Source organism: Balaenoptera ricei, chromosome 14, assembly GCF_028023285.1.
Source record: "Balaenoptera ricei isolate mBalRic1 chromosome 14, mBalRic1.hap2, whole genome shotgun sequence".
NCBI classification, from domain to species: Eukaryota; Metazoa; Chordata; class Mammalia; order Artiodactyla; family Balaenopteridae; genus Balaenoptera; species Balaenoptera ricei.
In genome coordinates, this window is record NC_082652.1 from 31,311,685 (window position 1) to 31,338,000 (window position 26,316).

The 26,316-nt window shown below is 49.6% G+C and overlaps 1 protein-coding gene across 4 annotated transcripts in view; it reads right to left on the reverse strand.

The window, feature by feature from the left end:
• Positions 1–26,316, reverse strand: part of MTCL1 (microtubule crosslinking factor 1) — a 123,590-nt gene that overhangs the window by 42,405 nt on the left and 54,869 nt on the right. For 2 of the 4 annotated variants that reach the window (XM_059893591.1, XM_059893594.1), the window contains exons 4-6: positions 10,399–10,458; positions 3,810–5,075; positions 2,578–2,733 (exon numbers count right to left, since the gene is read on the reverse strand). In XM_059893591.1, the coding sequence (XP_059749574.1) occupies positions 2,578–2,733; positions 3,810–5,075; positions 10,399–10,458 (1,482 nt within the window). Of the gene's footprint in view, positions 1–2,577; positions 2,734–3,809; positions 5,076–9,192; positions 9,268–10,398; positions 10,459–26,316 lie in introns of all 4 variants that reach the window. The other 2 variants (XM_059893590.1, XM_059893593.1) reach the window with 2 other exon arrangements.

Here is a 26,316-nt window from a genome sequence, read left to right on the forward strand (position 1 = left end):
TTCTTCTTTTAAGCCACTGATCCTGGGTGTCCTATCAGTCCCTCCACCACCCCCTCCGAGGAGCTAAGGGCCAGGAGCTGAAGGAAATTCACACGTGTACAGGAGTAGTTAGCTGTGCAGACAAACCATGGTCATTTCAAGGGCAATGGAAGAGGTAGTAAAGAAAACTGCTAATAAGGGGGAGGGATGGATTGAGAGTTTGGGATTAGCAGATGCAAACTACTATATATAGAATGGATAAACAAGGTCCTACTGTATAGCACAGGGAACTATATTCAATATCCTGTGATAAACCATAATGGAGAAGAATATGAAAAAGAATATATATATATATAACTGAATCACTTTGCTGTACAGCAGAAATGACATCCATGCCATGTGATGTGTGTCTTTAACCCAGAGCAGCTTCCCTGCTACCTGATGGAAGCTTTGTGCACTGTTTCCATTAGAGCCTCACAGGAAAGCAATTGTTGGCAATGAATTTGGTTACATTTTCATTAAAAGGTTTTAAGAGTTCTGCTCCCTAGAACGGTCCATTGTACAATTCTTTAATCCAAAGTAATAGTCAAACACCAAACTGAGCAGTCTGTCAGGGTGATATCCACCCCAGGGACACAGCAGCTCCACTGAGCCCCAGACCCTACAAGCGATCTCCATGCGGCTCTTCTCATAAAAGGGAAAGCTATGGAGCCATCAGAGGGGTCCTAGAATATGTTTCATCTTTTAGAAAGTATTTTAATATACAATGTGTTTGCATACATAATTGAGTTTTCTCTTCTGTGTGAAATGCCTTGGTGAATGAAAAATGAGAACAAAGGATGTTTAACTCCTGAGTAATTCTATTTCCCCTTCTAGGAAATGATGCTCCTGGACCTTGCCTTTCACTTTGAGTTTTTTTTTACTTCCTGCTTAAAATGTATAAAATTAAAGGAAACCAGACAGATGCTTAAAAGAAGAAACATTCCATGGCAAGATAGCTGGGCATACAATTAGTCCCCCTGGTGATCTGCATTTGGAAACACCGCCCCCAAGGAGACAGAGCTCGTGTTGGAGGTGTCCAGGCCCAGTGGGCACCAGTCCCTGCTGTACAGGCAGCACTCCTCCCTGTGAGGGGTCGGGGTGGGGAGAGGACTGACCAGGCCTGAGGAAGCGGTTCTGGACCCAGTTCCACCACCAGCCGGCTGGGGGGTGGGGAGAATTTGCTGACACTGCTTCACACTCCTTCTTCTCATCTGCACAATGAGGGGATTCGTCTGCAGATCCCTTGTGAGCTACACTGTTCAGTGACCCTAAGTCACATGGCAACAACTAACTCTGCTAATGGACCTATTACGAAGGTTTAGTTTTCCCACAACATGGTTTGATTCAACGAAGCATCTTCCTCTGTCCAGAACCACTGCCAGTTTCTGAAGCTCTGCAAAGCACACATGTCTGGGCAAGCGAGGAGCACACTCGTCACGCCCACAGAATCCAGCAGGGCCTGGGGGCGTGTGGAGAAGAGCCCTCCGACACTCACCAGAGTGAACCAGACGGTGGTTACGTGGGACACGCCCTGAACGGTGTATCACAGGAAAGAGGGCTCCAGGGACAGGACCAGGGAGCAGCCCGTGGAAAACGAGGAAGGGCCAAGGTGGGCAGAGAAAATTGGTGTCGACACCCCGCCTCTGGCCATGGGTTTTGGTGCCAGTACCCCGTGTGCAGGACAGGACGCAGACGGGCCGGTCGTGGTCTTACGTGTCCTATCATTTGATGTACTCTGATTGGCTAGTTTTTGCTCATTTTTACTGTATATTTATAGTTATAAAATCATACAGGAAAAAAAAGAAAATCGGTACCAGCTACAGGAGCCGCAACACTCCTCGTCCTCTCTCCTGCCTTTTGGGAACTGCTGATGCCTCAAAGCTGAATGGTAACATCCTCGCTGGGACTGATGAATGAAGACCCTTCATCCCGACCTTTTCTGATGCATAACATGCGGCTCTAACCCTGCAGTAACCTGCCTCAACGGGCAGTACCAGGGCCAGACACTCACTCCTCGGGGCCACCTGTCCTTCTGTACTGGGTTGAATTACTTGCAGGGAAGAGCATTCACTGAGAGGACAACTGTTGCATACAATAGAGTATTTGTGGGGGCTGCGAGCTTTGTGGACATGGGTTGCTATGACAACAGACTGCTGAAGAGTCGCCGGGTCAGGAGAGCATCCCTGATTCTGCCCTACGACTGGAGCGCCGGCATGGAAAACGTGGGGCGGGCCCACAAAACACAGGAGGGACATGGCCTGGTTTTCAGTCCTGCTTTCCTTGCCGTCTGACAAGAAGCCACAGAGCACTCCCCAATCAGTCTCATATGCTTTGCCTGAGGACCCAGGAGAACCAGTCCCCCTGCCCTCACCCTGTATGGACCCCTCAGTTCAGTTGCATGCAATGGATTCTGGTTCAGTTAAGTCTCCCCTGGTTCCGCATCGCCCCCCCTCCCCGTTCCGTAGGGGCCTCGGACCCAGGTAGGAACCCTCACACCGACACACGGCGAAGGAGGGGTGGGAGGGGGCGTGGCCGCTGGGACCCGCCCCCGCTGACCTCCAGGTTGAAGCAGCTCTGGGCTCCGGGCCGGCAGCTCCCCGCGTCCCCGTCGGCTCGACGGTGCAGCTCCCGTGTGGCTCGGAGATGCAGGGGCCCCCGCTCCTCCCCTCGCTCCTGCCCGGGCTGCCACTCCAGCTGATCTCTCAGTTTGGACTGTTAGGTGCACGGGAGGGATTTGTTTTTTGTTTTTTGTTTTTGTTTTAAAATTTTAAACAAAACACAAAGGACAAGAGGGCGGGGTGGGGTGGGGCAGGTAGACAGACGGCTGGAAAACTACGGGATGAGGAAAAGCATGACCAGAGAAACCAACGTAAACACAGCGGCCTCAGAGAGAGGAGAGAACAGAGCCAAGATGAGGCTGAGCAAAATGGCGGGCTGAGAGATCTGAAAAGCAAACAGAGAAACAGGGAGAAGAATGCAACACGCTGGTTACGAGGCGCATGCGATGGGGACGCATGAGTCAGACTCGCCCGCAAGCGCACTACCCACGAAGGATACGGAAACAAGGCTCCTGCTGCTTCCTCTCTGTGGTCGCGCAGCGAAAGCCACAGTCCAGGGCGGCGCACGCGAGAGCAGTCCTGGGGCTACTCCACTCGCCGCCCGCTGCTCCGGGGGTGCCATCAAAACCATCCTTCTCTCCGCCGCGCTCCTCGCCCGGCCGGGCTGTGTCGCAGAGGGAGCGGGTGGGCTGCCTACGGCCTTCAGGGCTGGACTGTCCCTGGGGCAGTGAACCCAGGCAGGGATGCACGCGCTCCCGGGAAGTCCGCTAATTATCCTGACCGTGAAGAGCGTTTGTACTGCGTCTTAAACTCCTCTTTGCTTCTTCGTTGGGATGGCTGGTCGTTTGGGATGCCAAAAACAAAAAAAAAGGGACAGACTGCGACGATCCTAGCGCTGCCAGCAGGATTAGCCTTGTGTCAAGAGGGAGGACCTCTCAGCTAAGAGCAGCGGCGGCGCAGTTAAAAATCAGAGGAAAAGGGGGAAAGAAACAAGGAGACAAAAGAGAGCGAAACCAAATCAAACCAAACCGTGGGGAGGGGGCGTGAAGGAAAAAAAAGGAGAAACCCAACCAACAGAAAGGCTTTGGTTGAAACTTGAGGCTTTAGTACAAGGCAGGTGTGCGATCATAACCAAGCAGCCGTGAGCAGGGTGAGCTGGAGTGCGGCAAGGCCAGCGAGGAGGAGGAGGAGCAGGAGGGAGCAGGGAGGCAGAGCCGGGAGCCCCCTTACCTGCAGGTCCGGGCCCAGCTCCTTCCCCAGGTTCCCGACGGGGGAGTCCCGGGACACGGAGGTCACAGAGGACAGGAAGCTGGAAGACTCGGTGAGGTGGGGCAGAGGGGACAGGCCCTCCCCCAGCCGCTCCACCTGCTCCAGGAAGGCCTGGAGCTCCTTCCTGAAGGCCTTCATCCTCGCATTGAGGGTCCCCAGCAGCTGGGGCTCCTCCTTGGCGCCGGCTCCCGACGAGGCCCCACCGCCCTGCAGCGCTGCGTCCGTGAAGCCGTCGGTGTCGTTGATGATGCGCTCCACGGTCCGCTCCAGCCGCTCGGCCTCGTGCCTGATGCTCGCCAGGCGCTCCGAGTCCTCCCGAGCGTGGAGCAGCTCCGCCGGGCACTCACCAGCCTCCGACGGCCTCCCGCTGCCGAAGCCCGACGTCTTCTCGAAGGTCTCCTCCGAGTCGCTCTCGCCGCCGATGGGGCCCTCCCGCCGGGGCTGCAGCGCGCGGCCGTCCTCCCCGTCACTCTCTTTCTTGCCCGCGTCGCTGTCAGCGTCGCTGTCGCGGGGGCTTGGGGCGCGCGGGCCCGTGGGTGCGGCCGGGTCACAGCGTGGGGCGCCCAACAGCAGTGCTTGGTTCTCATGCTGCAGCGTCAGCACCTTCCCGCTCAGCTCGCTGATCTGCAGCCGCGCCGCTTGGAGCTCGTCCTGCAGGGGCGCCCCGCCGCCCGCGCCCCCCGCCAGCCACGCGGGCTCCGGCCGCGGCTCGAACTTGAACTTGCTCAGCTCGTGGGTCAGCTGTCGGTTGTGGTCCTCGATCTCGGAGATGGACCTCCGCAGCAGCTCCGCCTCCTCCTCCACGAACTGCAGGTGCCGGCGCAGCTCTGCGGAGGACTCCAGGGAGTCCCCAAAGGGCGAGGTCGGAACGCCGGGCAGGGGCTCCCGGCCCGCGGTGTCTCGCTCGTGCTGGCCCCGCAGGTCCTCCATCTCCGCCTTGAGGCCCCGGTTCTCCACCTCCAGCTCCACGATCTTCCGGCCCAAGATGCTGGCTTCCTCCTCTACCAGCTTTAGCCGCAGCTTCAGCTCGGCCTCCCGAGTGCTGGGCGGCCCGCCGGCCTCCCCTGTGGGGAGGGGGCTGTCCACGTCCCCGTAGAGGGCTTTGTACCTCTGCAGCTCCTGCTCCAGCCCGTCCTTCTCCCGCCCCAGCCTGGCCATCTTCCTGAGCATCAGCGAGCCCTCCTCTTTGGCAAACTGGAGCTGGCACCTCAGGTCGGCACTGTCATCCTGCCAGGAGAGAGCAGCCCAGAGGAGGGTTATTTGAAAATACCAAATGTTCCTGTTTTTGACGATTTCCCTTGCACCTCGCCCCCGACACACGCACACACAAAACACCAATCTTCACGTCAGTGTGTGGAGTCGCTCGTTAGAGGGACCACGACAGAGCCAGGGTGAGCCCAGGGCCTTCATGGGGGCACCAAGGACTGCTGGTGGTGGCTTTGTCACAGAAACAAAGGAAACCAAACAATTAGTTTGGAAAAACGTGCACACAAAAACCATCACCCAGGAGATGAGTGGAGAGGAGTGAATGAGATGAAACCCAGCCCCGTCAGCAATGTGGCGACCCACCCCCGCCCACCGTTACTTTGTGGGTCCACCCTGACCAGTGAGAGACCCCAGACCCCTTGCTCAGCCTGGGGCAGGTAGACAGGCCTCTGTGGCCACTTCCACCTGTTGCCACTTACCTCCTACCTCATCAGAGGGGCGGGCCAGCACCTCACAGGTATTAACAGGATGGGGAGGCCAGGTGACCCCAAATGAGAGCCCGGCTTTGCTGGAACCTGAGACACGGCAACCCAACGCTCCTCCTCTCCTGCCTCCCCTCCCGCAACGAATCACAGGGATGGCATGAGGACAAATCACGAGATGATGGGCATGAGGGTGCTTTGGAAGCCGAGTTGCACAGTAAGTACCAAGCTCTGACGGTTAGTGTGAAATGGTTACTGCAAACCTAAGCCCGGGTGACTCGCACCCTCTCCCCACGCGAACTTGACTTTGGTTACGTTCTGCGCCTTTAGTGGCTGTAACACAGCAGGAAATTAAACTCAGAAACCCAAGGCAAGGTGTTAACTGGTTTAAAACCTGAGAAGTGGTGGTCATCGGGATCCCAGAGGATTCTGGAGGGTCACCGGAGCAGGCTCGCGGCTACTAAAAGCCCACACTGCTCGGCTGAGGTCAAGAAGGCAGTTTCTGGACCAACTGGAAAGCGGACTCTGCCTTCGCAGCGCAGGTCTCAATGCCCTGAAGCTGCGTGAACTCTTCACATTCAGTGGCTGGCAACAGTGACCAATTTCATGAATCATTCCTCTTTGATTGGCTACCAAGTTTCAAAAGGCTGTCATGGGGACAAAGACTTAGGCAGAGGCTCCCCCTGCCACACAAACTCAGTGATGCGCTGGGTGGTGGTCACACCCCGTCAACCCAGGGGACGGAGAGTCATCAAACCACAGCAAGTCAGCCCCCTGGGGGGGGATGACTCTTCCAGATCACTTGTGCGCAAACAGGCCAGCAGGGCTGGCGCAGCTTCATCCTCAGAGAACACGGCTCATTCTCCACCCTGTTCTTGCCACTCGCTTACCATTGGGCAGAAAGACATAGAAACACCTCCCCGGGTGCCCCCACCTTTCCTCCTTCCACCCCTAGACCCCTCCTGCCCGAGCCACAAACCCATGGAAGGAAAGAAAAGCAGAGTGACAGGTAAGATTCAAAGAAAAATCACAGGCCAGCTGTGAGCCAGAACCACACGGAAAGCAGCCCTGGTGCTGCCTGCGCGCCCTCTGAGGGACTACCTCTCACGCCACCTCTTAGCAGAGGGCCTACCGGTCCCGCTCCTTCTGTCCATGGCAGCAGGGGCTGAGCGCAGAGCCCTGGGGAACCGGCTCCTTATGTCCAAAGCAGAACCCTCAACTCAAGCAAGGTCGTTGTGAAGGTCAAAAGGAACAGCATATAGCTGAGTGGTTTGTATGTGGTCAATCTCCACACTCCAGCACGCTGAAGCCAACCTTCTGCTTTGTCTGAAACTCAGTTTGGGGAAAAGGAGCCAGTAATTCTGTTTTGGTTTTTTTTTTTTTTTTCCTGTTTGCACGTCAGGAGAGTTATATATAAATGTCACTGGGAGGAGAGCATGGTCTTCGTGATCTAAGAACTTATCACATTAAGGATCCGGTTTGTTTTTGGTTAGGCAGACATAACAAGGGTTTCTGTGACTAACTAGAAATAAAGCTGTCTGCCCTGCTCAATGGAGCAAGATGGGTTATCACTGCTGGGGTAATGATATATATTTTTAAAGGGCCTACCTAGAATACACGGGCTGTAAAAGACATACTATATTTAATCCTAATACTAAGGGGGAAAGCATACTTATTTGTTGATTCATTCATTCCTTCGGTAAATACTGAATACCTACTCTGTACCAGAAATTGGCATGTTAAACAACCCAGTTTCTTAGAACTTTTGAGAGTAGAACAATCAAGAGCATCTTTTCAATTTTTGGTAAACATAGATTTGTAAGAAATCTCTTGTATCCAAATACACAGAGAGGTCTTTGTTGTCACAGGAAGGAATGGAGTTTGAATAAGCTAAAATACATATCAATGGAGATAGATTGTCAATACTTTGTAAATGAATCAGTTTGGGGGTGACAAGTCTGGGATAGGAAGACCCTTAGCCCCATCATTAACTTGATAGCCAGTGTTTGTCCCATGTCCAAAATCACCTAAATGATCCTATCTCCCCGGAAGCACAGAAATTCACCTTCGTGCCTGGGGACAGTCGTGGAGATCGGAGAGGAGATTGTTGCCAGCCACAAGGGAACTCCACCTCCAGCCCAGGACTGAAGCCTGGGCGGACCCAGGGATGTGCAGGGCCCCAGCCGTAACCCGTGTCCTGACCCTACTTCCCTGGAAACTCACAACTGGTGAGGCCTTGAGACGGTGGAGGCCAAGGGGCAGAGTCACCTGCACGGTTCCGGACGCTTTTGTCTCAAACCGAGATCAGAGAGTCTCAGGCCATCTCTCCTGAGGGCTCCCCCCAAAAGTTGAACTGAGAAATCGGGGAAGGCACACGAGAGGCACATGGAGACTGGGCCTTCCCCAAGGGTTCTGTACTTGGTTGTAAGTACTCATCTGGCCCCGCTTATACAGGTAAAAAAAACCCCAGAGAGCCCTCAAATTGCTTTGATTTCTAGAAACCTCACACCATCCGCCCCCACCCCCTCTCTGCCATTCCCCACAGTCTGATTATAAACTACAACCATCCTTCTCTGTCTCCTTGAACTTAAACCCAGGTCAGGTAAAAAAACAAGATTCTATGATAGGGCTTCCCTGGTGGCGCAGTCGTTAAGAATCCACCTGCCAATGCAGGGGACACGGGTTCGAGCCCTGGTCCGAGAAGATCCCACATGCCGTGGAGCAACTAAACGCATGCACTACAACTACTGAGCCTGTGCTCTAGAGCCTGCGAGCCACAACTCCCGAAGCCTGCACACCTAGAGCCCGTGCTCCACAACAAGAGAAGCCACCGCAATGAGAAGCCCACTCGCCGCAACTAGAGAAAGCCCGCTTGCAGCAACGAAGACCCAACACAGCCAAAAAAAAAAAAAAAAAAAAAGATTCTATGATATACCCTAGTGAGTGTCCAATTCATAGATTACCTAAGGATTGATCAAATATCCAAAAAGCCTTCCTGTTCCTTAAAGAAACTACCCACATACGAGAAATTCTACTAGATGATTAAAGCGTGCTTCATTTCTACGCAACACCCATGCATTACTAGGCCTGACTAAACCAAGACTAACGCAGTTTTTGACAGAAAGGCCATCTTTGAAGCCAAGGGAGTGTGTGGCTTATAACAAAGGGATCAGACTTCCTCGCTCAGTGGAGGCGGCTGGAGCAGTGTTTTTGGGGGTGGGTGTGCAGGGAGCTGGGCTCAGCCTATTCTGGGGCGGGAAGCCAACTCCTTCTAATAAGATGGGGAATCACAGCCTCAGCTAAAGCAGCATGGGCTGGATACCCATCTTATCTTTAACTGAAGACTTTCTAAAACTCAGCCAAGACTCCAGGGGAGGGGTCTAGGCTGATCTCAGGCTCTGGTTTCAGGAGATGGTCCGATAGCTCAGGAATGCAGCATGAAAGCAGGTCCAGTAACCTTCCCACGTGACACACCTGGTGCAGGCAGAGAAGGCAAGCAGGGCATGAGGGGGAGGACACACACAGGGCCACCGCCGCCACCACCAGCGGAAAGGCCTTGACAAGCGACAGAAATATATCGCTACGGGTATATATTCTTTGGCTTGCAAGTCTGCCGTCTGGCCAGCCCCCCCAGCACTGACTGCGCGTGCGCCTACCTTGCGCCGGGGCGCCAGTTTCCTCTGAGTTCTGGCTGCGGACCTGCAGTTCCCAAGGCGCTCCGTTCCACCGCTCTGCCAGACAGAAACTCCTCGCTCAACGATCCCGCAGGCTGGGCACTTCACCTGCTCCCGAGCCCGGGCCTCCCCTCTGCTGTCCCCAGCCTGACTGACCCTCGGGTGAGTGCACTGCACGCTGTCCACCCCGCGATGGGTAGAGATGACCCTTTTAAAGAGAAGCTCTCCCCTGGTCAGGAGCCAGTACGTTGAAACAGACTCAAAGCCCAAGGGGGCTGAAGCTCCCAGTAGTGGGGACGACAGATTTTAATGTCGCCCTTCTTAGCGGATTCCAAAGTGAGATTTGGGGAGCAGAGACGTGGAGAACAGTTAACCTCTGGCATTCCTCCCGCTCACGCAGCCAGGCCCTCCGTGAAGGCTGCTCTGGGGATGGGGGACTTTGGAGAGGGGAGAAAGCAAAGGGAATCAGGTGTGGGATTCACAGCGAGGCCGGCCCCGGGCCTCGGAGCTCGTAGTTTCCTGGACTTACTGCATCTCTCTATAATTAGTCCTTGCCCTGAGAGCTCAGGAAGCTGACACCCCAATGATGCCTTGTTCTCGCCAACACCTAATACTAGCAGTTTTTTTTTTTTTAAAAAGAAGGAATCCAGAAAAGCGAGTGTTCAGAAAAGCTAAGGAAGTTCTGAAGGCCACATGCCATGTGCACAGAAAGGGCCCCACTCTTACCACCTTGGAGAGAACACCTGGTTTTCAATTAGGACAATTTAAGACACCCTTCAGTTTGTGCGTTAAAAAAAAAAAAACCAACACTCAAAACGATGCTTTATGGATGACCCGACACAACGGCAGCTGTGCTATTTTACTACTTTACTGTGTGAATGTCTTCGAAGGCCAGAACGCCTGCCACCAGCTGTGAGCACGGCAGAGCCCTGAACGGCACGCAATTATGCGTTACTGGCTCAGGAAGCCAGTTTGTTCCTTTCCTTCTTGAAGAAACCACCAGCTGATCGGTGCGAGAAACAAAAGAGCTGTTGGTTTGGGAAGACAGTTTTCACCCCCACAGAGGCTTTGGATGAGTCCAGATGTGTGGGCAGCTCATGTTTCTTTGACGATATTAAAGGTGACACTAACACTTGAGAAAATTCAAAATGAGGAGACGTCGTAACATGAGAGTAGAACGCTGCTTACCTGAGTGAAGGCTTTCTTCTCTTTGTACATTTCCCGGCTGCCTCTTCTCTTCAGGGAACTCTGAAATAGATCCAGGTGACATTCTGTTACGGAGGGGGGGGTGTCACACATGGGAGCCGGCACTAGGTGGCAGGTCCCCACTGGGAGGGGACACACACAGTGGACGGAGGCTCTTTTTGTCACTGGAATCAAGAAACAAACTAGAGTCAACAATATAAAGGCAGTCGGGGGAATTCTCTAGTAGTCCAGTGATTAGGACTCTGAGCTTTCACTGCCATGGCCTGGGTTCAATCCCTGGTCAGGGAACTAAGATCCCACAAGCCACGCGGCGCAGCCAAAAAAGTATGTAAATATAAATATAGAAGAATACAATACAATACAGTAAAGGGAGTTGGGTGAGCTCAGGGAGGTCTTCGCATCCTGAGAGGCTTTAAGTCCTGATTATTGGATTTGGGGTTTTCCCCAATCCTTCAGTTTCATGAAGGAGGGAGTCTTGGGTCATTGTGACTGTGGAGGGGAGACGGGAAAAGGAAGAGGGTAGGAAGTTTTGGGAAGAAGATATGTAATGTTTCTGGAGCTGCCTTACCTTACGAATTATGTTTTGTTTGGGCTAATATCAAAATCAATTGCCATTTCCTGAGTACCTGTGGTAAGCAGTGAGGTAAAAACTGGTCGGAGGGAGAGACGGTGGCCCTTGTTTACGGAGAGTCCAGGTTGCAACATTCTCCACGAACCCACGCCAATTCCTGATTAAACATACCTCTTAGGTCTTAGCGAGTTCATCATCTCGTCATGTGGGAAGCGGCCAGGCTGGGTCCCAGCCTAGTCTTACATGCGTTACAGCGCACCTTTGCCTGCTATGGGCAAGAAGTGTGTCTGAAGTCAATCAAAGGGCCAAGGGACGTCTGAGACAAGAGCACAGGGAGCCAAGACCGTTCCCGCTCACGCAAAGTGCGGAGACAGAAAGAACAGTTGGACGGAGAGCCAGAAGCTCTGAAGGGAAGACAAAGGAACTTGAAACCTGAAAGGATGGATGTAATCACAGCACAAGTTAGAAGAAAGCAGTTTGGAAAGTTAAGAGACTCCCCCCACGGCCACCCCCTCCCCTCTGCAGCTTCACCTGAATGAGGGGGACCGGGGTCCCCTGGGAACTGACCCAGAGAGGGGCAGTGCCCTCTCTGCTTCGTACCTTTGCTGCACCCCGCACACCACCCAGCCTGGGAAGGAGGCTCTTCTGCAAGTCGCCTCCGTGACATCAGATCTTACGTTAATTCACTCAGTTCTGTGTACATTACAGTGTCTCCATGTCAGAAGGTCAGACCGTGCCCTTTATTGGATGAATTTCAGGGTTAAGAAACAGTTGAAATTCTAGCTGCCCCTGAGCCTCTCAGAGGCTGGAGGCCTGGGGAGAAAGGTAACTGAGAGAACGCATGAGAAAGTAGAGAGTCAGCATGGGGTGTGAGCGCTCCCCGGCCAGCCAAGGGGGGTGGAGGCTTGTTCCTAAACCCCAGCTGCAGAAGAGGCTTTCTTTCCTTTAGCTTTTTCAGTAAAAGCAGGGTCAGACTACAAAGAGAACCACCATCTCCTCCAACAGGTGAAGTTGAGCCTGTCTTAAGAGAAGGGCTTGAGTTTTTGCACCCATTGTAAGTAGGTTTTCCAAGATTCTTCACGCTGCAGTTGAAGGAGTTTCTTTGATCTGAATGAGCCGAGTGAGATGAACGCTTCTGAGGATTCACTATAGAGAAGAGTTACAATAAAGCATCAGGGAGAGAGGCTGTTCCCGAGGCTTCAGCCTGAGGGGTTTAATTCTGGGACTGTGGTCGCAACCAGGGCCCACAGTGACTGCAGCAAGCCTGCCTTCTGCAAGCCGCCCGCCCGCATCACATCTTCCAAGGAACGGAAAACAGATTCTGCACTTGCTGAAAGAAAACTGTCTGGAAGCCAGAGGAAAGCTAGAAGTGGAGACAGAAGTTTCTGAAAATCTATGCAGAATCACGGTTGCTGCATTTCGGTGCTGGAGGAAGGGGCGCTTTCTGGGGGAACTCCTGCTGGAGGGGCCCGGGCACAGATTCCTCTGACCTACCCGGGTGTCTTTTTCCCTTGCCCCGCCCTGAACAAAACTGCCTGAGTCCCGTGATCCTTCTAGCGAATCAGGGAACAGGCAGGAGTTTGTGGGACCCCCGACATAGATCCCAGCCACAATGGCAACTACAACAAAAAACACTGCAAGGATTGAGATTAACCAGCAATAAAGAAACCAGAAAACTTTGGTGATGGACATAAATGAATGCTAGATGTTGTCTGATGGGAAGACCTATGTTACAAAGATGTCACATTTTTCCCAAATAATTTTATAAGTCATTTTAACCAAACTCCTCTCTGTCTCCATATATACATAGTGCAACATATATACACACAAAAAGTATGTGTGTGTGTGAGTATATATACATACACACACACATACTTTTTGTGTATTTGTAAGGGAGATAAGAGGATGGAAGGACTTGACAAAAAGATTAAAAATTCAACTAGATCAGGGATAGGCAAACTTTGGCCGTCAGGACCAATGAACCCACAGCCTATTCTGTGACTAAGTTTTACTGGAGCACAGCCTCATCTATGGATCAGAAAAAATAGATCTATACCATGTATTTTTAAAAATTCCAGATGATTTAAAAATCTAAATGTAGAAATCACACACACACACACACACACACACACACACACACATACATACACTCAAAATCCCAGAAAGAAAGAGATGAATTTCTATTTGTTCTGGGGGCATGAACTTTATAAACACAAGAAACAAAAGCTGAAACATCCAAGGAAAAGATAGAGTGGATTTATAAGATTAAAATATTTTTATATTATCAAAATAAACCACTTACAGTATTAAAAAGCAAATGATAAAATGGAAAAAAAGATTTTTCAAACCCAAGACAGCCAAAAGAATACTATTTGGCAAGCAATAAAACCATCTTAATAAGAAAATAAACAAATGGCCAATAAACATGATGACTAGTAATTAAAACAACAAGGTATTGTTTCTCACTTCGAGATTTATGGACCAAAAGAAGTATGACATCCAGTGTTCGCAAGTGTCCCCAGAGGCATCCGCCCCCCCCACCGATCAGCATGAGTCAGGGGCCGGCGGGGGGCGGGGGGTGTGTGTGTGTGTGTGTCCTATAGCACTTCCAGTGGGCAGCTCAGCCTGACAAGTCAGGAACCCCACCTCTGGGAACGTACCCTAAGGAAAAACGCAAAGACCTGTGTGAAGATTTGAATGAATCAAGAGTGCTCGTCACAGTACCTTTTATAATAGTAAATGAATACCGCGCAGGTTATTAAAATGATGTTTTTGAAGAATACTTAAAGATTCCAGAAATATAATACATTAAAAGGAAAATGCAGATAACAAACACCATGTGTTTTGTGACTTCACTTTATATCTAATAAGTTATAAGTATGCATATGGGGAAGTGGGGTGGGACGAACTGGGAGATGGGGATCGACATATATACGCTACTGATACTATGTATAAAATAACTAATGAGAACCTACTGTATAGCACAGGGAACTCTGCTCAATGCTCTGTGGTGACCTAAATGAGAAAGAAATCCAAAAAAAGAAGGGATATATGTATACGTATAACTGATTCACTTTGCTATACAGCAGAAACTAACACAACATTGCAAAGCAACTATACTCCAATACAATTTTTTTTAAAAGTATGCATATGCATTACATGTGTATGTGAGAAAAGTAAACTAGAGAAATGTATATCAGAATGTTAATAGTGATCCTCTTCGGATGACAGAATTAAGAGTGAGTCAGTAATTTTCTTTTTTGTGGCTTTTCAAAGTCTCCAAATTATCTACAGTGAACACTATTTCCTTTGCAATTAAAAAAAAAACAAAAACAGGAAATTAGAATCCGTTTGTAAAGAGGTCAGAGGAAAGAGGCTATCGCTGATGTCCTACGTAGGGTTTCAGTGGCGCTTCATTAGAAGTTATCTGCCAACTTTTGGGTCTCTTTCCATAAGGTGATATTGTTTTTATTAGTCTGGTCCTTGAGGTATGACTGGTACATATACGGTTGGTGAAAAAGACCAGGAAGCCCCCTGAGGGTAGCAGGAACCAGCCAGGTACCCCACGGCACTGCAGGCAGGTGCCAAGCCATCCTGAGCCCCCGGCCGGGGTGCAGGCCCCTCTGCGCTTGCGCCCAGGCAGGGATCTGTGCTCTGGGTGCACTGGCTGGGGACCCTGGGTACAGAAGGAGTTGTATGAGCATCATGGCCGGTTCACCCCTCTGGATGACTCAGATCCAGTGGAGTGTCTCTACCAAGAAACAGTAAGGAAAGGGGTGAATGCTGACTATCAAATAAACACAACCCAGAAGGGCGGCTCCCCTGTGATTCAGTCCACTCTTCCTTTTTAGTCTGGCCAACTGCCAGCAAATCAACTCTCAATTCCTATTGAGAAGGGGAAAAAATTGAGTTTGAATCCAAATTGAATCCATCTACGCTGATGCATTTGCTGAGTATTGAATGTGATTAAATAAAACATGAAGTTAGGCAATTTGGACTTGAATGTCAATTCTTAACGCTTCCTACTTGAAGTGAGCCAGTTTCTTCCAAGCCATTTCAGAAAAACTAACAAGCTCTCAATTGCTACAATGTTTCAGAGACAGGCTTTGGGCTTGAAATTTAGATTGGGAATAAAAGGAGGCAGACGAAATTTAGAATGCTGTAAATCATGAGTCAGTATGGGAAAGAGTAGGATGGAAGCAGAAGATTTCAGAATTCTTACAGATTCTTATTATTTAGAAAGTTGTTTGGATTTGGGGGGCTGATTTGCAGCACACAGTTATACCATCAGAATAAGAAAATGAAGGTGCCTAGATCTTCTTCCTTTTAGGAGGACATTATCAAGGTTCATTTCACCCACATTACAGTTCTCCTTATGTTAAGAGAGGTGAAGGATAGGGATTACCAGGTTCTCCTTCAGCCGGAAGCACGAGGTCCCCGCTGGCAGACGTTTCCTTCCCTTTCGTCCTCTCCACTGGCCCCTAAACATCTTCCAGGGAGACTGGTTCCCTTCACTCTGCTGGAGTCAGCTGCACCACAGTTACACTGCCCCCTCCAATACACAAAAGCCCCTGGGATTCTGTGGAAAACCCTCCAAAGCCGCAATGGGAAGGACACCTTTCTCCTCGGCCTGCCTGGGAGGATAGTTAGGATATTAACAACTGCCTCTTGTTGGATACTTACTCGTGCCAGGCCCGATGCTGAACTTTCTCGATACATGTAACCTAATTTACTTCTCACAGAGCCCCGAGATATATATAGGATACACTCTTATCACTGGTTAACAGACAAGAAGACACAGAAGTCAGGTCATGTTTCAAGGTCCCCCAACTTGGAGGTGGGGCACCAGCCTGACCCTGACTCCTAGCCCTCTGACCCCCAGAGCCACGCTCCAGGCCCGACAGCCCAATCTCCCCATTTGGTCTGGTTTTCTTTTTGTCTTCTTGAGGCTTCTGAGCCCCAAATGGCTGGGGTTTTTTCATCCAACTAGTCTCTCCTTTCTTTAGCAAAAGAGCATCAAGGACTATTACAGGAATGGTTGCAAACTGCTAAACTCACGAGGTACCTCGAAGCAGTGAAATATTTGCCAGCGCTCTTGATGATTTCCAAAGGATCTGAGGCTGCAGACAGCAAAAGTCCTTATTTGGAAAAGACAGAAAACTCATTATCAGAGGACAAAATACCACAAAGTAAATGAGGAGAAGAGGAGGAAAGTTATACTGAGCCGCTTCGGCAGAAGAAAGGTATAGCCATCAAAGTCAGAGCTGGGTGGGGATCCCTCAGCCAAGACGCAGAGGGGGAGGCCAGGGGGGCAGCTGCCCGGCCACACGCCACACCGTCCAGGGCCACGAGGCCCACTCGGACGGGTGGGGACCGCCAGCACACCCAGCCTATCAGACGCCACTTTCTCCTGGGAGAAGAAAGAACATGATGATAAAAATGACAAGTCGCTGCTCATGCAAATTTGGGGACCGTGACACATACATGATTTGTAATAGGGCTGGTGGATTCATTTTAAACCTCAGAGACACGTGTCTGGAGGCCTAGTAATCAGAAAATTGCTGGTTAAACCATGTCACAGCACAGTACTCTCAACCAGACATCACAAAATAGAGATGGTAAAGTAAAACTACAAATTATCATTAATACGCGAAAAGAAACATGAAAAATCATGACTACTGGAAGACCAAAGTGATGACTGCAGCAAAAACAAAGTGTCTGTTCCCCAGATTATAGGAACCTCAACTCTCGTTGTGCACATACACATGTAGGCCCTCAGCCACACCACCAAGCATTACATGAAATACTGAATTAGAATCCACATTTCAGAAGCCTCTGACTCACTTAGTAGGTGATCAGTAGGCCCTTGGGCATTCACGGAGTCTGAAAATCTATAGAAATGTTTCCCATTTGCCTGTCAGAACTGAAGAGAAAGCTCGTGTATTTTTAAAAATAATCTGTTCCTAGCTCCCACTGGTCTCCTGGAAAGAAATATACTCGCCCTTCCTTCAAGAGAGGCCAATTATTTCCTATTCTGATGAAATACAGAAGAGTTAGAAGTACTTTGAAAAACAAAACCAAAAAATACAAATAAATAATATATTCAAGCGTTGCCCCCTTTTCAGAGAACGTTCATCACTGATTTTTTTTTTTTTTTCAGGTGCATGACGCATGAGAAAATACTTGGCACTCAAAAAGAGCATAGGGAACAGTTCTGATTTACTTACGGTTCTATTTCATAATAATCTGCCTGTGGACCGTCTAATGTGACTTGAGTATTGTACTAAATAATAGACCTCACTGTTATACTGTTACAATGTATGCACATATTTGTCAAAACTCAGGGAATATAAACTTAAGATGAGTGCATTCAGTATATGTAAATTAACTCAAAGTATCAGCAAAGTATCAGCAAAAATTAAGCTCCAGTTAACAATGTGTCTTGAGGGAAAAGTGAATTGGTGTCTACATTTTCAAATGCATCAAAAAAATAATATGGGTTAATAGATGGATGAATGAAGATATTTGATAAACAAATACAGTAAAATGCTGAGGTAGAATATAGGTGGTGACTATACAGGTGCTCACTAGAAAATTCCTTCAACTTTACTCTATGTTTGAAAACTTTCATAATATTCAGAAGAAAAACAAGCACGTTTCCAATTTCACTGAAAACAGTTGATATAATGTTGCATCGCCATTATAAAGGATTACTAAAACATTTTAATGACATGAGAAATTTCCCACAAAATGCCAACCTTTGAAATGCAGGATGAAAAACATAAATTTAATATAATCTCATCAAGATTAAATATTTTTGTCTTTGAAATGTTTAGAAGCAAATATTACACTAAAATGCTAAGAGGTCTTATCAATGGGCAGAAGAATTATGAATGACTTCATGTTTTTCTTCACAGACTTAAAAAATTTCTCTGAAAGAGTCAACATTCATATACTATTTTTTCAGATCAGAAAAGATGTTATATTTTGAAAACAACAGAATTGACTCGTGATGCAAACACCCGGCTACTCCTAATGCTGCAGTGGACAGATCTGATGGACGGAGAGCCCCGAAGGCAGGTAGAAATGAACAGGAAATGAAACTGGAGGATTAGTCCCCCGGGCGGGATTAGCACTGTGCTGCTGGGGATTATCAAATGCATCTTTGCACAAAGGACAAGGAAGGGCCTAATGGACATTTGGGCACGGCAAACGGCTCAGATTCTAATTGCCCTCCCGGGCTGATGGCTTCCTCTCCAAGAGGCTCCCCCGCAGACCGAGGCCGACTTGCTGACCGACTAGCTGACCCACGTCTGCCCGGGAGCCCTGCTGCCTGCAGCCACCACTCAGCTCCGTGAATCACCCACCAAGAGGCTCTGAAATCTCCAAGTGTCCCTCCTAGCGCTCTGCACAAAGCCACTCCCGTCCCTTGGGTAAATCTTCAGCGATTCTCATCTCCAAGCTGTGGCTACTTGGATTCGCAACTCTGACACCAAGCACACGCTCCACGTGTTTTAAGGGCAGCGGGGACGCCTGCGCCGTGATTTCACAAGGGAGCAAAGGCTCTCCGTATTCTCCATGAGCCTCCAGCACCTTCGGGGAACTACAGATGATTCAATTAGCCGAGACCAGGCCCTGACCTGCGGGAAGAGGGCGGGATGCTGCTTGCTCTTGCAGCGTGAGAATAGCCCTGGAGGCCTGAGGGCTGCTGGGGCCATGGACGGGGCCGCCAGCCCAGCCTGCTGAGCTGGGCCAGCAGTGAGCACTGCGGGGAGCAACGTGCTCCCAGCGGGACGTAACCCTGGGCTCAGGACCCTGGGCTCAGGCCGAGCCGGAGCAGCAGAGGGAGGGCGGCCCTGCACCCCCTGCCCAGCCAGACCCAGCCTTGTCCCTGGACGGCCCCAGGCAAGGCTAGAGCTATGGGGCTAGGAGCAGGCCTCCTGTGGAGGAATAAAAACAGCCCTGGTTCAGGTGATTAAAAGCAAAGAAGCCAGGTTTACTGTCTAGGTGGTGCTGTCTTCTTTTGTGAACACACAGGCTATGAAGCCGGCCGCCCCAAACCACACATATTTCTGCCAGCAGATGACAGCACAGAACTTCCCAGACGGTGTTTACAAGCCCGATCGGCTGCCAGACCAGGTGTTTCCACTGCAGCCCCTCAACGGCCAGAGCAGGGTGGCCAAGGTTAGAGCCGCCATCACTTTCAAGTCCCCCCTCGGCCCGCCAGGCCCCAGGCTCTGACTCAGCGACCACGTCAGAGAGCCCCAGGAGCCGTCCTGCAGCCCAGTGGCACTCCCCGCGGGGAGCTCTCCTCTCCCCCAAAGAGCCCCGACACCTCGTGTCTTGCCGAGGATGGAACATCGTGGACGAGACTCTCTGGGAACGATGGAGGTGGCCTGTGAGGTATCATTCCACGGCGTGGCACTGGGGACACGCAGGGCTGCAGGCCTGCTGCCATCTTGTGTGTGGCATCTGCTTTGTGCTGTTGCAACCACTGCAGTCTAGCTGCTCGTCTTCTAAATGACACCAAATCTGTAACCAGCTTCTCCCATGAAAAGCCAGTCGGAGAAAATCCAGATGTTGTTAGATGTTTACACGCAAGCCATCAAAACAGAGAGGACCTCATCTAGGTATAAAGGGCAAGACCGTTCTTTATTCGTGGAGAATCTTACGACAATGGCTCCTCCCTGGGCTGCCTGTAGACCCATTTGTGCAATCAAGCCCGGTTCTAATGGTTTCTGAATTGACACAGGAAAGAGCTTGATCAGGAAGTACCATCTGCCTGAAAGCTTGGTCCTGCTTCCTCCCTGGACGCAGCTCCCGTGGCCGTTCCTGCTGGGACAGGCTGCTCACCCCTGACAAGCCTGCGTGCCTGCCCTGCGCCATCGCCTGCCCAGGGATGAGAGCAGATGTGCCAGGTCCTTCCAACCTCTAGATTCTCGGATTCTGCCGTTCAGCAAAACCACTCCCACCCAAAGCAGACTGGGGTCGGGGAGGGTGACACGGGCCTGGAACCGCACAGGCGTTGGCACCGCACCAGGATGCACAGCGGGGCTCGTGGTCCCCCAGGACCGGGAGAAAACCGAGGCTTGAAAGGTTGCCCAATGCGCCCAGGACATCAGAAGGTGGGGGGTGGAGGGGGGAGTCCCAGCTCCGCCTGGGCTGCTTGGCTGGACTCGACCACCACAGCTGCCTCCGGAGGGCAGGAACGAGGCCACGGAGAGCTCGGAGTTGAGGGTCTCTGCTCTGCCCACGCAGTTTACATAAAAAGGAAATTCTGATACGCGGATGAACCTTGCAAACATTACACCAGGTGAAATAAGCCAGATAAAAAAAGGGCAAACATTGTACGAGTCCACGTATATGAGATACCTAGATCAGGCAAATTCATACAGATGGAAAGTAGAATAGAGGTTCCCAGGGACTGGGTGGGAGGATGAAGGGGCAGGGGAGAGGGCGGCTATTATTTAATGGGTACAAAGCTTCTGTTGGGATGATGAACGAGTTCTGAAAATAGTGGTGATGGTTGCGCAACACTGTGAATGTATTTAATGCTACTGAATTATACACTTGAAGAGGATTAAAATTGTAAACTTGATGTTACGTATATTTGACCACAATAAAAAAAACTAATTATGTCCAAAATTAAGAGCCAGGACAAAGCACTCCCAACAAAACTCTGTGGATTGCTCTAGCTTCCGTTTTGGGTGTCCCTGTAAGGTCCCTTGATTGATTTCACGTTCCATGTGTACAATACTATACATTCTTTGTCTCCTTTTATGGCCAAGAAGCTAAGATTAGCCAGTACTGCTTTTAACCTGTAAAATATACATTCAGATGGACTCAAACTGTTTATAAAATGTTTTGAAGGCAGCTTTTAAACTGTGACCTAAGTCTTAGCAAGCTTTTTCTCCAAGAGACTTTTTTTTTTAAACAATGGCACACATTAAAAAATTTTTATTTTATTATATCTTGAAGGGTAGTTTCTCCTCTACTGATGTTTCAAAGTCACTATATTTTAATCAACTATTACTATTACACGCATGGTTTCTTCATAAGAAGTCAATACCTTCTCTCAGTGATTGTAATTTATTTGTAGAAAAAAAAAATCTAAAATTTACCAGAGAATACTAGTGGTAGAAATTTTACTTGTTTTCACAAGAGTTCAAAATCTTAACACTCAGTAGAAGCAAAGCACGAGTACCTTCTACGATATTTTATATTTGCTTCTTATACATACACACATATTTTGCTTCTTATGGAAATAGAGGAAGAAAAAAATGAAAAGGGTTAAGGAAGTTGGAAAGAAGAAAGGGAAGTGAATCCAAGCGTTATGTTCTGGTTCCAGACAGAGCTCTGGCTGACGTGGACCTTGATCTCAGGGTCAACCGACACGTCGAGACAGTGACCCAGCTTCCTGATGGGGGAGTCAGGCAAACCTGATGAGGTGACAATACACCCACTGGAGGGTCGTCATCAATGTATTGTGTATCTGATGACGTGTTCCATCAGAGCCAACGCGATCCGCCATCTGTCCTCACGGCATCCCCACTGGGGGGGTGTTACTATTCTCATCTCAGATGTGAGGGAAGCTCGGACAGCCTACTTTGCAGGATCCGCACCATACCACTCCCAGCCTGACTCCGCACAGAAGACAGGCCGCCTGGGTCCTCGCCGCTGCCACTGCTCTCCCACTCCAGGTGGCCTGGGAGTCCGGCCCCCAACCCAGCAGAGGATGCAACAGGGAACAGTGCTCTGCCCTTCATGTTTTGGGGGCGGCAGAGGGGCCAGAAGCACAGACTAGAGTCGTTTCACGTTCGCCTCTCGTACAAATGGGAGAAAGGACTCCATTCTGTAGCGTGCCCAGTGAGCAGACCAGAGCCCCCTGCGAGGCGGCCCCTGGAAAACCCTGGGTCCCATCCCATGCACCGCCCTCTGTTGTGACCCCCCCTCAGCTCCCCCACTGTCCCCTCTCCCCCCTTCCAGCTTGGGGACCCTGCAGACCTGGTCTAGTGTTTTCTGGGTTACTGGTGGGCACAGAAATATACTATTATATATTATAATAATATATTATAATAACAGCTGGTCATGTATGGATGTGACACCCTAGAAACTTATGCCAGTTACACGCTTCTCCACAAATCCTGGGTTGGAGAGGACCACCGCCTTCTAATTAGTGTCTTATGACGGCTGGCATTCTGCTCTGTGAACCTCCTTTCTTCCCAGGAGATTGTTTCCACATCGTGACAAACGAAAGCCTCTCCAGCTGTCCCATCAGAGGGGTCTCAGGGGGTCCTTGGGGGAAACAGCCCCATGACAAAGTGAGAACAGAGAAAGGACAGGAGAAGGTTCAGCAGCTCTGTCGGAATTCCTCCCGAACCCGGCAGCGGGAGACCAGCTAGGCCTGAGGATGGACGAAAGCGCTGAGCTCAGGACGAATCCTGAGGACCCGTCACGACTTCCTCCTGCCTGCCTTCACTTCCAGACCGTGAGCCACACGGATGGATGCGCTTCACACACAGGCCTGCTCGGCAGCCTGACAGGCTTTACACTGAATTTCAAGGCACTCAGTGGAAAACAGTATGGAGGTTCCTCAAAACACTGAACAGAGAGTTGCCATATGATCCAGCAATCCCACTCCTGGGCATATATCCTGACAAAACTATAATTCGAAAAGATACATGCACCTCTATGTTCATAGCAGCACTATTCACAATAGCCAAGACATGGAAACAACCTAAATGTCCATCAACAGATGAATGGATAAAGAAGATGTGGTATATATATACAATGGAATATGACTCAGCCATAAAAAAGAATGAAATGATGCCAGTTGCAGCAACATAGATGGACCTAGAGATGATCATACTAAGTGAAGTATAAGAGAAAGACAAATACCATATAATATCACTTATATGTGGAATCTAAAATACGGCAAAACTGAACTTATCTACAAAACAGATTCACATAGACAACAAACTGGTGGTTGCCAAGGGGGAGGGGGTGGAGGAGGGAAGGCTTGGGAGTTTGGGATGAACAGCTGCCAACTATTACATACAGGATGGATAAACAACCAGGTCCTACTGTGTAGCACAGGGAGCTATATTCATTATCCCGGGATAAACCAAAATGGAAACGAATATGAAAAAGAATATACGTATAATTGAGTCACTTTGCTGTACAGGAGAAATTAACACAACACTGTAAATCAACTATACTTCAATTAAAAAAATTTTTTTTCTGTTAAAAAAAGCGCTCTGCATCATTTGTGTGTGCCGTCTGCTACTTAAGTCTTTCCACTCAAGGCACTTTTCCTCGCAAAGTGATCCCCCAAGTGCGGAATAAAACAGTAACCCCACCCCACAAATACACTCCCCATCCCTCTGGGTCCTCTCCTTCTACTCCCCTACTACTGCTATCCTGGACTGAGGTTCTGGAGGAAGTATTTCACCATATTTTACGGTCTGCAGTAAGGGGAGAAAAAAGGAGGACTCTTTGAGAGAAATCTACCATGTTGGTATATTCAGCTCCCCCTCATCTCTATTCTGAAAGCCCTGCATTGGCTTGCCAGGGTATCAAGCACAATTTGCAATAATAGGGTTTTGTTTCCTTGTGCCACGTATGATCGGCTATCTATTGTTTGATCGCAAACACCTGATAACAAGAATTCACAATTCATTGAGGGCGCCGGGGTTCCTGAGAGAAAAGGTGCCTCGGTATGTAATTAGCACAAATGGTTTTCAGGAAAATGTCAACAGCACAAAGTCACCCAATCGTAGTTCATGCAAGATCAGACTTTTATCGATTTATCAAGTCCTATGAGCCTAACTAGTACCCTAAGGCAGAAATGCCAAGCTCATCACAGATGACATTAATCAGCCTGAAAAAAGTATCTACTGTCTTTGACCCTAAATCCTAAGGATTAAAGAAAACCCAGGTGATGGCTCCACCGTGATCTATAGAAGAACATGAAATTATTTCCACCTGGGAAATGTGAAGTGAGTCACAGATAACTAGGAAAACCTTTCCGTGTTGTCAGGAGTAATTCCAGAGGGAAGGATTAGCAGAGGGGGTGCTACCAGCTAGTTTGAGTCATTTTTGCAAACACTTCTTTTATCTTTCTTGGATAAAAAGCTGACGAACCAATCTTTAAAATCCTTGTTTAGCCAAATCTATAGCTGTAAAACCAGTTACAGGAAGAATGTCTATATCAAAAGAACATGGACATTTTATTAATGATACCAGCAACACTGAAGACAACAACAGTACCTAATACAGTAAAAACATATTGCTTTTAAAGAACTATGACACTTTACCAGAGCACCTTCATTAGAAGACAATATTCCACTGTGATACTATGATGTATAATAAGGAATATATATTTGACCTTCACTGATATTTGCTCTTTCTGGCACGAAGCTCCAAAAACCCTTGGAATTTCCTAAGTGATGAGTGCAATAAAGGTGTCTTGATATTCCTAATAAACGCCTGTCAAGCACTCCTAAGTTTATGTTAATGAGGTGACTTCTGGACCTAAGGATGGGGGCTGGTTGCCAGAAGAACCAATCATGTGATTAGGCGGTGGGAACTTTCAGTCCCAGTTCTCTGACCTCTGGGGAGGGGACAGAGGCTGCAGATCGAATCAACTGCCAATGTCAATGACTTTAATCACAGTCGTGCCTACGTAACGAAACCTCCATAAACCCCCAAAAGGATGGGGTTCAGAGAGCTTCCGGGTTGGGGAACCTGTGGAGATTCAGGGAGTGGGGCCTGGACAGAGCACGGAGGCTGTGATTCCCTTTCTCCTGCCCTGCCCTGTGCACCTCTTCCCTGGCTGTTCCTGAGTTACATCCTTTTCTAATAAACTGGTATTGTAGGCAGTAGAATGTTTCTGAGTTCAGTGAGCCACTCGAGCAAATTAATCAAACTGAAAGAAGGGGGGCGCAGGAAACTCCATCTATAGCTGGTCCAGCAGAAGCACAGGTAACCACCTGGACCTGTGACTGGCATCTGAAGGTGGGGCTGAGCCCTTAACCTGTGAAAGCAGACGTCACCTCCAGGTAGAGAGAACTGAGTTAATTCCTTGGTGGTGCGGTTGGGGGGAAATCACACGTTGGAATTAGTGTCAGAATCAGATCCTCACAAACCATTTCAAAACCACAAATGACCTCCTTTTTCTATACATGCATCTCCGAATATACCTTTGTGTTCGCCACAGATGTGCTTCTGCACCGGGAAATGGGTTAGAATGTGGAGCCTTAACCCTTCCTGGTTCCGGAGCCACTATGACCTCCCTAGACCCTCCTCATCGTTTCTGACGGACCCCCAATGGCGGTAACACTTGAACTCCACCTGGACACAGGTCCTCCATGCCCCCTGCCTCCTTAAAGGGGTTTACAGGTCAACCTGTCATCCTGTCTGGAACCCCATTACCAGCCTCGTGGGCTCTGCCGCAGGCTCAACCTGTCGTCCTGTCTGGAACCCCATTACCAGCCTCGTGGGCTCTGCCACGGGCTCTCTGGCAGACTGTGCCCGGGGCCAGAGCTGCCCCCTCACTGGTCTTTAGGACATCAGTGGAGCCTTTGCCTGGCTCCAGCTGACCGGCTGGCATCAATTGATTAGGGGCTGGGGGACCGGATGAGCACGAGCAGGTAAAATCCAGCCAATATCAGGGAGAAGGGCTCCAGGAGGAGACCTCGCCTGTCAGATGCGTCTCTTGGCATTCATGACAGCGCCTTTGGGGCTTCGGAGCATTTTTTAAGCACTCTGCGGTTTGTGACCATGATCTAGGTGCTTAAAGCTGATGACACCTGAATTCCAGGTAAAGATGCCCTCTCCTCTTTCACACTCTATCTTCTCCCTCTCCCTCTCTTGTAAAGTCTCTAAATTTTTTATATCCAAAAAGTTTGCCTTCCTCCTTCAATAGTCCTGAAACTCTGACTGAGAAGTTGAATCTCTTGCCTTTGCTACACTCAATTCTTCATGGCTGGCGAGGGCTGAAATCCCACACTGTTTTATAATGGAAAGAGACGAGGGCCTGAGTCCCCAGACTGCCTCGCTCCCTCTGGAAAAGCCCGGCTCCCTACAAAAGAGACCACAGCCTCGTGTGCTAAAGCTCAGGCACCCTGCTCCCAGGACAGAGCCTACGGCGCTCACCCCACGCCTGCTGGTTCTAACACTGAATACAAGCCCAGCACAACAGATGAGGGTAATCACACTTGTGTGATGTGCTGTAACTTGCTGTACGAACCCCCATCCAGCCTGCTCCACACACGGCTCCCTGTGACCTCACGGGACTATGTTCTCTCAGAGGGGGCTTGGACACTAAA